At 37.0% G+C, this 16,012-nt stretch overlaps 1 protein-coding gene and 1 non-coding gene across 2 annotated transcripts; one reads left to right on the top strand and one right to left on the bottom strand.

Moving 5' to 3' along the window:
- Window positions 1–8,839: 8,839 nt before the first annotated feature.
- Window positions 8,840–8,946, top strand: LOC149002623 (small nucleolar RNA R71). Its single transcript, XR_016170537.1, has one exon. It is a non-coding gene; the product is annotated as a small nucleolar RNA R71 (small nucleolar RNA).
- A 2,870-nt stretch (window positions 8,947–11,816) lies between these two features.
- Window positions 11,817–14,608, bottom strand: LOC149002622 (uncharacterized). The gene is made up of 5 exons (XM_089137832.1): window positions 14,128–14,608; window positions 13,534–14,035; window positions 13,192–13,393; window positions 12,582–13,067; window positions 11,817–12,474 (listed from the first exon to the last, which is right to left on the bottom strand). The coding sequence occupies exons 1-5, from the start codon at window positions 14,483–14,485 to the stop codon at window positions 12,040–12,042; spliced, it is 1,983 nt and encodes a 660-aa protein (XP_088993958.1). The 5' UTR covers window positions 14,486–14,608; the 3' UTR covers window positions 11,817–12,039.
- Window positions 14,609–16,012: the final 1,404 nt, after the last annotated feature.

Here is a 16,012-nt window from a genome sequence, read left to right as displayed (position 1 = left end):
GCTTTTGCGAGGACATCACGAGGGAGATCTAAGAGCCGAGCAAATTTGGCCCCCCCCAAAAAAAAAAAAAAAAACCAAAAAAAAAAAAAAAAACCCCCCCCCTCTTTTTATTTAAAAAAAAAAAAACAAACCACCAACACCACCCCCCCCCCCCCACCCCCCCAAAAAAAAAAAAACACAACCAAAAAAAAAACTACAAATACCCCCCCCCCCCCCCCCCCCCCCCCCCCCCCCCCCCCTCCCCCCACAAAAAAAAAAAAAAAAAAAAAAAAAAAAAAAAACACGAAAAAAAACAAAAAAAAAAAAAAAAAGAAATTGATAAATTAATTCATGTCAGGATACACCTACACTCTAGCAATAGAAGATTAGAACAACATAAGAGAAGAAGAAGAAGAAGTTTAGGGAAACATCATTTTAGAGGAAGAAATCTATCCTGGGCAGCTTCTTTAGAGGAAGCTTCTCTGATAGTCCTCTAAAACTCCTCTTATACTTATCTAATACTCCTCAGATGCTCCTCTAAACATCTCCATCAGCTTCTCCTATATAAAATTCATCTTTATGGCTGGAGTTTGCTCCCCTTTATAGAGTGATTTCCTAGATTACATGGGATACGATTCCTTGACTCAATTTGACATAGTTTGAGACAAACTTTGAGTTCTTAATCTGACTCAACCAAGAAATTCACTTTTCACGGTGGCATGTAAATGGCAATGACATCAAGAGTTCAAATGCACATCCCACTTTTGGATTTGAATATTAAGAACAAACCTCTTGTCCAAAAATCAGCTCGATTCAAAGTTAGATGACCATATGAAGGGTTTGATCGAAACTGGACATAACACACTTAAAAATAAGATTTTTCCCTCTTCATTCTATGAATAGGATTTTTTTTCATTCCTCTTATTCCTTATTTGGTCAACCTTCAACCAAATCCTAGTTGTTGAAGGAGTCCAAGTACTGAGATAATTCATTACAAGCACAGATAATAAATTTGAATCAAGATTTGCCAGATAAATATAAATTACTAGAATTACTTAAATTCTGGGAGACTGCATCTGATGCTCAATTGCAAGGGATATTAGGGTAAAATGATACAAACTAATTGCGAATACATGAAAAGGTATCCAGTTAATTATTCAAAATAGTATGGTTAAAATAAACTTATCACAAACTTTGCTTTGATATCACTTGTTGGAGACAAATGCACAACAATGAAAAAGAACACAAACAAAACACACACAAGGAATTTAATGTGGTTCGGTAAGATTGCCTACATCCACCAGAGAGAAAAAGAATTTTCACTATTTTAAAAAAACCTCACCACTTCACACCTCACAAAGTGCTATCCTTTGCTTGCCTTGTTACTAGGTTATCCCACAAAGACTGTCACATCCACCCAGCTGGTACCCTATCTCGCATACCCGAGTGTGTGACCCACAGTCCACAAGATCCAGTATCGAGAAAATCAACCTCCCACATTCACAATAATATAATCAAGAAAAAGATTAAATCAAGGTTAACAATATTATTTAAATGAATCAAAGCAAAGTAACGAGATAATCATCAGAGTGCGAAAATGATACTAATAGATATATATAATCAAAATGTAGAGTGAGGCGGAATCTCACTCCACGAGTACAGCGGAATGTAGATCAAAAGTCAAAAGAAGATTACAACTAGTTTTAAAGATAAGAAAGAAAGATATAATCAAACTAAACTAGAGTCTATTCTACTTTATAAAGAACGTCTTCATAAACATAGACTTCATCAATCACGCTTAGACGCTCCCACTCCATGGTAGGGCTAATAATGGTACGAAGTATGATCACTCGAGGGATCATCAACGTAATCTTCATAGTTGCCAACACCTTGCGTGTTGTATGCTTCTTCGGTTTGCGCTACCTCATATTGGCCTTCATAGTCATCAATGCCTGTAGAGTAATCTAACAAAAGATATTGTACAAAAGGAGTGAGTTTCAAAAGAAACCCAGTAAGGCAAGTTATTCCATAATAGCATAAATAACATGATAGCATAAACAAAGCATAATGTGATATGATATGAGACAGACAATGCATGTATGAGTCTAACTCTATGTATGCTGGTGTCTATAGGCAGATATGCTTTAAGTCATAGCACCATACTTCTTTGGGTAGGTCTCAATTCACTCATCCTCGGTTGGCAAAGGGTCCTTCATCCATCTTGGACAATCCATGGCTGGGGATTAAGTCACCTCTCTCTCACATCACCATTTGGTCTAATTACTGGTGCATGTCAGGGTAAAACCTAGCCAAATGCAAATCATCTACTTAGTTATATCAACTTATATCCAGATACGTCCATTCCTCCCCTCTCGGGATCCTTTCCGGTATCCTTCACACTAGAGTCAACATATCCGACTCTCTCAAATACGTACTCATCAACCCTATAGGTCATCCACATAGAGTAAACGGGAAGCTCTCATGTCCTCTCATGGGTTGGTTACCGGTCTTGAGTGCCCATGAGCCCGTCTATCCATATGCAACCCTACCAATAAATGACCCCCACAATGTGATTCATGTCTTCTCACGGGTTGGTTACCGGTCTTGAACACCCATGAATCCCCATTGCTACCACAGGTCGTTCGGTCTCAATCCCCTTCCGAATCGGGTCTGATATAACAGGGAATATCCTAGCCAACACTGCTAGACAAGTCCTAGGTATGACAACCAATAATCCAGGAAAGTGTCAAAAGGCAACATTGGATATCCCATACTATTCCCACTTATGTACAAGGACAGAAATGTCAAAAGGACATTCCCCAATCCCAAATCATACCTAAACCATCACAATCATGACTCAGTCATATCATCCACGACAGATATCTTATCAAATGAAAGAGTATAATAAGACAAGATCAAATGAACGTACAATATACATGAGTAAGTATTCATACATGATCAAGTACAAAAAGTAAATAAGGAAATAAGATCCTACTATACTTACAGCATTCATATCATAATAGAAACTATCATAACAGTAACAAATCTAAGTAGTTCCCAAATTAGAAACTAAATCTATGCAATCTATGTTAATATGGTAACAACTTTCCTTCCCTTAAATAGATTCGAATATATTCCGGACGGACAAGAGGATGAATCCAAAGTTAGCAAACAAACCCTAGAATAACATCATACAGTCATTAGGAAGTAGTCCTAAAAGAATGAGCATCAATCGAATCGAAACGGACGAAGAAATCCAATTCTAATACTGCGGGTTGATTGGCTGGGTTGACTGGTTCAGTCGATCCAGGCAATCTGCCCAAAGAGAAATCCGAGTCCAAAAACAGTATTTTGATCCGAAACCTATTCTATACAATCCAGAATGCTACGAAACTTGGAGAGAATGTTTAACACAGTAGTCTAAGACTAAAAAGCATATTTTAGACATCAAACAACGATTAAAACCATTACTTACTAATTTGAAATCATACTCTCTATTTTGGTGAAATCATGGTTTTCATTGAAAACATGCTATGAATGAAAGAGATGAACTAGAGATGATGAGATCTCATTCTGGTACATGAATACAGTAAATCAGAGGTATGAATAATCATGGAGAGGCATCTATAATGCTAGTAGAAATCAAAATAAGAATATGATCATAGATGCATGTAGAAACATAAGAATCATGGTAAGAATTGATTATGATGATCATAGGCATGAGAATGAATGGAGATTGTAGAAGATACAATTGCAGAGAGGCAACATCTTCTTCATAATCTCAGATTAGAGAAGAGAAAGATCATGGAAAGAATGAATCAATAACATAGAAGTAAGATTACTAACCTTTGATTAAAGAACAAGAGAGAGAACTTGCAAGTTTGCAAGGTTTGGTCTTCTTCAACACTTTTGGAGGCTTGGAGATGAGTTCCCTTCGTTCTCTAAGTGTTTTGGAGGCTAGGGATACTAAAATCACGAAGTCATGAGTTATATATAGCAAAATAACCTAAACAGCAAATTCTGCTCGAGTTCAACATCCTTGGGTCGATTGGCTGGGTAGACTGGCCCAGTCGACCCAAGCTAACAGCAAAGCCTGAATCAGGGATTTGAGGGCCTTTCACTACTCAGAAACAAACGAAACTTTAAACACATATACTATAACTTACCTAGCATGGAAAAATGGCTTCAAATCATATCCAACCAAGCTCTATGGTCATCAACCAATCTTCTCTTCATCAAGACGTAGTCTCTTTTCTATATCCAACACTGTCTTCAAATATGGGGCATCATCTCCATAGGTTCGGAGTCGAACACTATGTCTTCTACTGATATGGCCCATAGTTTACTTTCACTTCTACTTCGGATCTTCGGACCTACAGACAATAGAGTATCCGGGTTAAGGTTAGGGCCGAGTATCACAAAGACTGTTTATAAGGAAACCTAAAACTCTAAATCCCCATAGATTATAAATTTATCCTTGTACAAGTAATTGACCCAAAACCTTGATCCAATTACAGATACAACAAAACTATAATTATATGGACCCACATAATGACCCTAAAACCAAACAGGACGTGCAAATGTGGCCATCTGATGTGGATTGAAAAGGAAGTTTCCAAGAGAAGGAAAGGAAAAGCGAACAAGAAGAAAACATTGAGATCTACAACCCATTGTGCCTGACATTTCACTTTTTGATTCCTCTCTTCATCTACAATGAGATATAAGGCTTGGATATAACCCTTTTCTTTTTTGATGAAAGATAAATTCATCAATTCATTAAGCGCTGCAGGAACTCTTGTGAATGGCCTCTACCATTTCCTGAACAACTAGTACTCTTGTGAATTTTGCCTCTAGTGGGCATCATGTGGACTTTAATATGTTGACTGAACAAGCAAGATTGCATGTCTTATTTGGGTGTCCCAAAGTGCGCATGACTCAACTGCAAGGTGTTGAACTCATCTATATTTAGCAAAGTTCACACTATTCAAAGAATTTTAAGAGAACACAACCAAAACATGAAACACTAAACAAGAGTAGAGATTCAAATGTCATCACTTCTATTTTATTTTACAAACTAGACAAGTAAGCTCCAACCACAAAAGATTTTCAAAAGATCTACAAAATTCTGGTTTTGAAAAAATTTCTCAAAAATTTTAGTTTAGTGATTGTAATCCCAAAAGTATATTCCCAAATACCCACCAGCAACTTTAATATGAGTATTGCCCTCAATGCGACCAAAAAAAAAAAAAAGGAATTAAAGTGCATACAATGGGATAAGCAAAAAAAATAGCATATCAATTAGGTTTAAGATACTACACTAATGAATACCTCTAGGAGTGGTGAAAACCAGATTTGCTTTCTTCTCTTCATTCTCTAAAATAAATTCTACAAAAAATAAGAAAAAATTACAAACAAACAAAAGCTTAAAAAAAGGGGAAAAAATGCAATAAGGGAAAAAAGGCAAAAGATAAAAAAAATAGAAATTTGGGTTGCATCCCAAACAACGCTTGCTTTATAGTTTGCAACCAAACTACCCCCAACTTTTAGGTCAAAAGGGGGTTGAACCCACCTCCCATGTAATTCTTAAGGTGCTACGCATGTCCTCAATAGAAGGTTTGGATTTGGACCCTTCTTTTCATTAATTCAGCTAGGCGAGGTGTAAATTGCCTAACAAAAGCCTAACTAAATTTAGCTCATGCAATATTGTTTGTCATTCTTCTAATTCATACTCAATTGCCTAATAAAAGCCTAACTAAATTTAGCTCATGCAATATTGTTTGTCATTCTTCTAATTCGTACTCATCAAATAACATCTTAAGTTGTCAGGGCCTATCAATGCTTTGGGTTGGGATTTAGTAACATCCACTCTAAAATAGCCCATATTCAGATTAGGGTGTGGTATAGTCTTAAAGACATTAAATGTGGCAGCATCTCCTACCCTAAGAGTCAATTTCCCCTGTTGTTCGTCAATTAAAGCTCTTTTCATGGCTAAAAATGGTCATCCCAAAGTAATGGGAACCTCAAAGTCATCTTCCATCTCAATTACCACAAAATCAAAAGGAAAAATAAATTTGTCAACTTTTATGTGCAAATCCTCTAAAATTCGCCATAGGTACTTGATGGAATGCTCTACCAATTGGAGGGATATTGTAGTTAGTTTGACTTTCCTAGTTTTCAATTTTTCATAGGCATTAAATTAATAGAGGCTCCTAAATCATATAAAGTTTTATTAAATGAAAGATCACCAATCTGAAAGGTATAGTAAAACTCCCTAGATCTTTCATTTTCTGTGTAAGCTTATGTTGAAGGATCGACGACCACTCTTTGTTTCATAACCACTTTTCTTTGCATTGATCTCCTTCAAGAAGCTCGGCATCTGCGAGATTGCAATTACAAGAGGAATGTTAATTTTAAGTTTCTTAAAGAGGAAATATACGTCCTTTATATATATATATATATATATATTAATTATAAACAAGCTTATCAGGAAAAGGAATAGAAGAAATATTAGATGCGAGTATAAGCATCTAAATAAATAGGTTTGGAGTTATCCAGTTTCTTTGGCTGCTTCTTTTCTACTTCCTCCATTGTTACATTATGAGTATTTATTTATTTACCACTTCTCAAGCATGTGCTCTTTCCACTAGGTTTGGTTCAATGTTGTTCGGCAAACCTCTATACTAGTGTTCAAAATTTTGTTTGGAGAGTTGGCCTACTTACTTCTCTAAATTATGTATAAATACCACTTGATTTTGGATGCCCACATCCACACTCTTCATAAACCCCAATAGAAGTCTTTGCCAATCATCTCTTCCAAACAATTATTAGGGGTGGGGCCTTTGGTTATTGTCTTTGCTGCCCTTGCTTTTTTCATGCAAAATTTGGTGGTTCCTCCACCATGGATTGTAAGTATTGCTGTAGGGGTTACATTGTGTGATGCCCCACATCACATTATACTATTACTTTAGTGTTTTATTAGTAATGTTTGAACCCCCGATCCATAACCTGGTTGATATACATTTTCAACTATCAGTCTCTTATAGGGCGAAGACAAACTAAGCCAATGCTAAGAAAAGAATCAGCACAATTGCGGTTCCCGCATGTACTGAAATAGCCAAGGATCATTTAGAATATATACAAGAGAGAGGGCAGGCTTTAACTGAGTCAGGATCAAGAAATGCGCCCAGAACAAGAACAAATAAGTGATAATGACTAACCTATGTATGTTGTAAGTGGATGGTCCCACTTAGTAAATAGGTAACATTCACATGTTAATATAAAATCTATCTTATTATTCTACTTACGCAATCTATGGAAGTGCATGATATATTGCTTTGTGAATAAACAACAATGCATGGGATCGAATGACAGTTGAAGAACTTGATTGGAATATTTGAATTAAAATGTTAATGTTCTTGAACTGTTAAACTAGGATTTTGAAATGATGCTTATGCTTGTTAAATTTATAATTTTCATGTTTTCTTATATAAATGATGGGATTGTATGGATAATTATGTGAATTGTGTCAACCCTTATTAAAATAAGGCTAAGGGATAATTGAAATAAAAGAGTTACACTGAAGTAGACAAGGTGTAATAATGCAAGGCTGAAACTGAATATAAAAAGAGAAAAGAAAATGGAGGAAATAATAAGAATAAAGAAAGAAATAAAATGTTGATGGCTTTTGTAAGTCCTACTACCTAGTGAATTCAAATGGGAAGGCATGAAGCGAGACTACAAAGTGAAAATATAGACCAGATCAATGATGGCCTCCTGTGGAGAACACCTGGCCTTTTGCTAAGAGACCTAAAAGAGAATTCTTAATGAGAACCTCTAAGATTGAGACTTACATTGATGCCACTTGTGTGGTTTAGATTGAGGGTATCCTCTTTACAGGTAGTGCTTAGGTCTGGATTAATAAAGAAAAAAATAGAAGGAGAATGAAAAGAAAACTGAAGGAAAACAGAAATGCATAATGTCATAAGACTTTGATGTGATAATGGATGCATGATGATTTTCCTGGTTTGCTTATATGGTTGACTATATCACTTACTAGGCTCGCATAGGTCATTATTGTAAATGTTGACAGGTCCCTTATATATGACAAGGGCAAGGGTATTGCTACCCAACAACATGTTTAAAGTAGAAGATGATAACTTCTTTTTGCAACTAATGTTTTGCTAAACTGAATTGTGGTGTATATATTTATTTTGAGGTTGTATGTATCTAACTAGGTACTTGTTGAAAACTCCAATGTAATTAAAACTTGACTGTGGACTGTATACAGATGTACATGAGTCAATTTGTCAAACATGTTATGTTATCTGTCTTCGTCCTTGGAGATGTTTAGTTTGGCATTGTTTTTAGTGGCTTTTAACAGGTTGATACTATGAGGAATTGTCACATGCCCCTATTGGGTGACTGTAATGTGGGCCCCACCAAGCCTATGAAACTGGGGTCATGATACATTGAGGATTCCTACCAAACTATTAGAGAAAAAAATTAGCATTTTCTAAAAACTATTAGAATATATAAATATATATCAGAATTATGGATAGAACTAATCATATCATAAGAAACTCCTTGAGTTTTAGAGACAATCAGATTTTTCACTCTTCTCCGAATGACATCAAGCTTAGCTTCAATTGCTGTCATGGCATCAATTTCATGTACCCCTGCAACTCCACCCCTTGATTGTTTGTCAGATGGGCATTGGTAGGAGTAAGTTTCCATCTCATCCACCAATTCATAGACCTCATTTAATACTTTGTTATGGATTGAACCTTCAGTTGCATCTAGGATGGACTTGAATTGCTCTTTCAAACCATTGCAGAAACTTTGTATGGTCATCCATTGGGGAAGACAATGCTGTGGGCATCTCCACAAGTATTCTTTGAAGTGCTCCCTTGCATCATTTAAAGACTCTACTTCTTCTTGCTCAAAAGTAATAATGTCATTACACAATTTAGCAAATTTAACAAAAGGAAATACTTTGTCTTAAAATTTTTGAACTAAAGAGTCCCGAGTCCTAATTGAATCTCCGGGTAGGGACTGTAGCCATGTGTTTGCTTTGTCAAGCAAAGAGAAAGGAAAAAGTCTTAGACGGATGACATCTTTGCTAACTGCATTGTACTTGACAGTATCACAAATTTCTAGAAATGCTTTTAGATGTGCAGTTGGGTCTTCACTGGCCAATCCATAAAATTGGGCTGCAATTTGAAACATCTAAATAAAAGGAGATTTTAGTTCAAAATTGTTCGCTTCAATAGCAAACCTTCTAATGCTTAACTTTGGGATCTAATAGGTGGTTAAGTATAATCTCGCAAGGTTCTTCTAGGTGCTGCTGGTGCTAGGTTCAATCCATTAAGTTATTGTTTAGCTCATCTTGTTGATTATGATATGGTATCACTTCCACTAAATTTTCTCCTTCAAAACTACTTCAAGCACAAATTCTGGCCGCTGATTTTTTCCCCTCTTCGAAAAGTTCTCTCTATCCATGGATAAAAATTTGTTGTTGGGTTACCAAAGCTTTGAGTCATTCACTAGCTAGACCAGGAGATTAAAAAAACTAGAGAACAACAGGAAAAATGAAAATTTAGATCTACATCAATGTTAGATCTCTAAAGAAAAAATTTGCCATGATAAGGGACAATCTCCAAAGGTAAGGGAAAATCTACTAGGGTAAGTGACAATCTCCAAAGGTAATATAGATCAAGTTTTGTATAGCTCAAACAGCAAATCTACAGCAAGGCTGGATCTCCAAATTGGAAGATTGTCAAAGTAAGGGGCAAATCTCCTAGGCTAATAGAGATAAGGTTCTACGCAAGTTAAAAAAAGTCAGATTTATGGCAATGTTATATTTCCCAAGTAGAAGATTGCCAAGGTAAGGGGCAAATTTTTAAGGTAAATGAGATCAAGTTTTGCGCAAATCTGAAAAAGGGCAATCCAATAAGAAGAAAACTAATTGGATCAAAATGAAGCAGAAGCACAATACAACAAATGTAGGAAAAATAATAAATTCTGAAAGATTTATGGAAACCCTAGTTCATCTTCTTCATTGACCTAGCGTCCAATTTTTCAAAGTAGAAACTTAAACTACTCTCAAAATAGCAATCTTAAGAAGGCTCTGAATACCATGTTGGAATTTGTAAAAATTTCAGAAAGTGTACTTCATTCATCAACCCCAATTGGGTGTTTAAAAGTTACAATTTGAGTATATCCTACTCTGAGTAGGAAGAGAAAGACAAGTAAAAAAAACTAGTCCCAGACTTATTACGAAATCAATCTAACACCAAATAGGAAACTAATATAGGTAACATAAGAAAACAAAAGATATCATTAAAAGAGGAGTTTTATTCCAATTAGGAAACCTCAATCATACTTCAAACAATTATCAGTCCCTCACATTCATAAAATCAATTTACTCTATACCCTTGCCAATACGGTTACTTTATTAGATCACCCCACCTGTTAAGCTTGAGGGTCTTTAACACAACAAATCCCTTCTACCTTTTATGCATAAAAGATTAATTCAATGCATTGCATGAGACATAGAATCTCCAAAAAATGTCTAACAAACCGTCCAATCTGTTACACGTTAAATGTAATTTATCATTCTTCAACCCTAAGACTAACATATATTCTCCATTGTCACATGTATAAAAACATACCACGAATTCATGGATGTTTGCCAGGCGTTCAGACATTAAGAACAAAATTGAAGAAAGCGAACAGTAGAGGATTGTATTGCATAAAAGAGAGAAATCAATAAATTAATTCATGGAGGGATTCATCTACACTCTAGCAATAGAATTTTAGGACATCATAGAAGAAGAAGGATAGAGGAACATCACTCTAGGGTTGGTTTGTAGAAGAAATTCAGCAGCAACTCTCCAAAATCTGCCCAAGACTGCAGCTCCTCTCCTGAACATCTCTAGCAGCTCCTTGCTCTACAAAATTCCTCCCTTCTGGCTGGAGTTTGCTTCCCTTTTATAGAATGATTTCTTCGATTGCATGGGATATGATTACTTGACTCTGACACAGTTTGAAACAAAGTTTCTAGATTCTAATCTAACATAATCAAGAAATTTGCTTGTCTAGGTAGCGTATAAATTGCACTGACTTCGAGAGCTCAAATGCACAATACAACTACTGGATTTGAAGATCAAGAAGTCGTGAAGCTCCTGTCCAAAAATCAGCTCGATCGGACTCTAGACAACCATCTGATTAAGGACTTGATAGAAATTGGATAGAACACACTCAAGAATGGGATTTTTTCCACTTCCTTCTTTGAGTAGGAATTCTTTTTCTCTTTTCCCTTCTTTGATCAAACTTTAATTGAAGGAGTTCAAGTACTAAGATGATTCACTATAGGCACAAATAATAAATTTGAATAAGGATTAGCCAGGATAAATATAAATTACTAAAATTACTTAGATTCAAAGAGAATGCATTTGATGCTCATTTGCATGCAATATTAAGGTAAAATGATACAAAACGATTGCGAACACATGAAATGTATCAAGTTAATTATTTAAATAGTATGCATAAAATGAACTTATCAACCCCATTTTCCTTCCCCCCCCCCCCCCCCTTGTTTGATTATTTCTTCACCCCTCTATGAGTTGCTTTGTATTTATGATTGTTGAATATATACCAATGCATTCCTCTCCTTGCTCACACATACTTGTGTTTGTTCAGTAGATGTCATTTTCTTCCTTGCCCCCACCATCTCCCCCCCCCCCGCGCCTACCCGCCCACGAAAATCTTAAAAGGACAGAAAGGAAAAAGGGACACATATCTATACAATTCAAGTAAAGCAAAATTAGTTAATATGAAATGTGGTTTAATAAACATGACACTTCACAGTACTAGAGAATTTGTGTTTTTGTAGTTGGGATGGCAAAAAAAATTACAAAACAAATTGAGTAAAAACCACATTAATGGAATTTGAATCAAGATACCTCTTTAATCTATACATATAGCGTTAAGGATTCTTAACACATCATATAACGATATACTTTGGAGATGCTCAAGGATGGGAAAGAGAGAGCTAACTCTCTAGACCCTAAAATGCGCAAGGCTGACATCTATGTCCTTCGGAACCCTCCTATGTGGAGGGAACTTGGGGAGGAAACTTGCCACATATTTGGCAGTCTCCAAGTAGTTGGTATATTTGCTTATGAGTACTTCATTTCTGGTTTGCTGATCATCCTCACCATGCCTCAATCCATTGTTTCTAATGTTCAATCCAGGCTTAACTGCACTTAGAGGAACATCTACTGGTGCATAATCATCCCCTAGTATGTTCTCCATGAATGCTTTAGACTGAAAGGTCCAGTTACCAGTCTTCCAATTGAAGCTGTAGAGTGGAAGGAATCGTTGACCGTATTTCGCAATGAACTCCAATGCAGCTAGAATGAACTCGAACTCTTCTTTTGACATGTAGTAAGGGAAACTGAGTCTGGTCCACCCAGGTTTTACACCAGTGTAACCCTATCAAAGCAAATTCAAAGTAAGATTAGTCACAATAAATTTAAGATGGAGATTTATTTGATGGGGTTGCATGAAAGGTTAATTGATCTTAGCGGCTAAGGATTCACCTTTTGGATAGCAGCACGAAAAGCTAGCGAATGAGTCTCATCGACACCAAGTAGATGGTGACCATAGGGTCCAGCACAAGCACATCCAGCTCGAGCTTGGATTCCAAAGAGATCATTGAGGAGCTTTGCAACAAAAGGCCCATGAAGAGGTTTATCTCTCTTGTTTCCTGACTCTGCCCACATGTATAGACCCTTGTTACCTCTTCCATCTTCGCTATGATCGTACGAAGAAGAATTGGTGGTCGAGTAAACCACGAAAGAAAGTATAGCTTGTCTTGGGGCAGTGGTATTCCCTAACACCAATATGTTTTTGTTTGGAAGGAGCCTTTGCAATGCTGCATTGATGTAGACATGCTCCTGGTTTTCAATTACACTGTATCCCATGAAGTCCTTCACCCAGAAAGCCAAAGCTGCTCTTATCTTCTGGACGATTGGTGGAGTTCCAGCATCTTCCCTTTCTTCCACATCATTGTAATACAAAGTGTGCTACAGATTGATTCAGATTAATTAATACATAGGTTAGCAAATAAGTCCCTTCATAAAGCAATTAACTTATCATTAAATAATAAATATAGGAATAGTCACTTAGAGTGGTGATGAGGAGGTTTACCTCTTCACTAAAGCTATTGACAAAATCAACAGTTCCACCTCCGCAAGTTGAAGGTGCAGAAGAACTCAACTTGTACAAGGCCTTGTGCATCAATAGGAGGCCAGGTGTACCAGGTCCACCAACAAACTTGTGTGGGCTCATGAATATAGCATCATAGCCTTCTATCTCCCCAGATCTCATGTTAATCTCCGCATAAGGACCACTACACGTATCCAAGTAAATCATTTTTAATAATATGGAGATTAGAGAAAATTATTGGAACAGAATCTTGATTGTTTAGTGAACACATGAATAGCTTTCAGGCACACAATACAATAGCTGGATGTAGCTAGCTTGACTAACCTTGCTGCGTAATCAAAGCAAGCAAAAGCTCCATGCTGGTGAAGAAGCTTGGCGATGGCATGTGTATCAGTATATGTTCCAGTAACATTACTACATGCTGAGAATGAACCCAACATAGGACGTTTGGAATCCCTGTAAGACTCAAGTTGGTGACTTAGAGCTCGCACGTCTATCAACCCGTCATCATCCAGACCGATCTCTATCACCTCAGCTAGGCTATTACGCCACGAGAGGAGGTTGGAGTGGTGCTCGTATGGCCCGACAAAGACCACCCATCTCTCCTCTGTCTGTAGGGTTGATAATACCTTATCTCTCATGGTTGAAGGCACTGCAATTCCCATCACCTCTTGCAGGCGCTTGATGGCTGCAGTGGTGCCAGAGCCACAGAATATGAGAGCATCATCTGGTCCTGCACCTAAGCAATTCTTGATGTATCTAGTGGCATCTTTGACCATCTTGGTGGTCTTGTACCCCACATAGCTGTCACTAGTATGTGTGTTACCTGTGGCCATGCGCGCAACCGAATGAGTTTAAGCTACTTCATGAATACTATGAATCATCAAAACTGTAATTCAAACAAATCAGCTTACTTACCATAAAAAGGAAGAACACTATTGGCGATAAAATCTTCGATGAAGCGAAGACTTCTACCCGAGGCTGTGTGGTCTGCATAGGTGAGAAGGCGTCTCCCAAAAGGAGTGTTGAACTCAACATCATGTCCGATCAACTGCGACCGTAACCACTCAAATTTGGTTTCTGCAGAATCATTCTTGGTGACTTCCATGTCATGCATACCAAAGGACTCCAATCGATGGATACGGGCATCATCAGATTCCAAAATACTACTTCTGGTGGACAAACTCCTGCTCATCATAGGATGTTTGTCAAGTTCATGAAGCTCTGGCTTTGGGTGCCAGTAGGTCTTTCCAACCATGGCTTGTTCGAATTCCATGTTTTTTCACAAGAAGATGGTGAATGAAGAAGAAGGTGAAGTACCGTTTACTGTTAAAGAGGAGAGCTAGCTTATCGTAGAAAAAATAGAGGAAACTAAGGAAGTTAAGGAGGCAAACGGTGCTGTGTCTTGGCCTCCTGGGACAGAACTGAAATTGGTTTATATAGCTTGTGGGAAGAGGAGTTAAGAGAAGAAATAATCAACTACTAGAAAAGTAAAAATTCATGAAGAATATTAATATTATCTATTGTTTCTCCGAGAACGCGCCTTTGAAAATCAACCCTTCAATTATAAAAAGAAATTAGTTGAGAACTCCTTTTACCACCAACTTCCAGTTTGCTTTCTTTCCTATTTTAAATTTTTTCTTGATAGGTAACTATCGTTGAAAAAACCAATGCAAGGGGTTCAGCATAATCCATGCAATGAATAATTTAATCAATGCAATAGGATGATATTAACCATTTGATCTCACTCTCACCCAGTCTTCCTTCTCGGCTGAAACAACATTTGAAAATATCTATGGGAAAACGAGAGGAAGTGGTCAATATTGGTAAAGTCTGTCACCCTTTCTACTGTTCAAGAAAGTGTAGATGTTCAAGTCTCAGTAATGAACGATGAAGTCGATGGTCATGATTCTGGTTTTCCAAGTGCAGACGAACTGTTTGAAAATATAAATCATAGAGGGGGAGTTGAACAGCATTGCAGGCGCTGAAGAAACAAGAGCAGATGTGGCTTGACGAATTGACCAAGACAGAACAACAATGCTAGCTCCATTCTTGACCCGTGTATATCCCTTGCCACGGACGGGAACGCCAGCCAAAGGAGTAAAAGAATCCACGGTAACAAAGATGGACTGGTGATGAAGCTAGCGCTATTGATCAAGTCAAATTGCCTTTTCACGGTTAATCCACCAAATAGCATTTCCGTCCGTGCAAGGCTGCGAACGGACGAGGCTGCAAACGGACGGGCTGGGCCAGTTTTTCAATTTCAATCCAGTATGGAATGTTCTTTGCTAGGCCAATTCCTGTCCTACGCTGGTTCAGGGCCTAGGATTCTTGTCCTTGACCTTGAGCCATGACGTGCGTGACTGTTCTTGATTGGGATATGTCTATCCCTTATGACACTATCTTTGATCCTTATTGGCCTTGTCCCTATCCCTATACTAGATTGGCTCTGTCCCTATCCCTAATGAGATTGTCCATGATAATTTTTTTATTTTTTTGGGTAAACGTCCATGATAAATTTAAATCATATAGATAATCCATAAAATGTATAATCAAATCTATTGTGAAATTTGAATCTAACCTATTGTCCAAATTTGAACCATCTAATATATAAAAATGTTGGTTTAATATAAAGGTTTTATAATGCTAAATGACTAAATAAAAAAATTTGATGTTGCTGTTTAGAATTTTATATTTTTATTAGTGTAATTTTAATATATGCCTAATCAATGTATAAGACTTTTTAAAGAAAATCTTTTCTAAGGGGCACAAATGGAGTTTTCTATATAATATATGGGTGTAA

Source organism: Hakea prostrata, chromosome 10 (assembly GCF_041222555.1).
Source record: "Hakea prostrata isolate BN-2017 chromosome 10, UWA_Hpros_2, whole genome shotgun sequence".
Taxonomy (NCBI): Eukaryota; Viridiplantae; Streptophyta; class Magnoliopsida; order Proteales; family Proteaceae; genus Hakea; species Hakea prostrata.
Note: the sequence above shows the minus strand (reverse complement) of the source record. Positions and strands in the feature narration are given on the sequence as shown.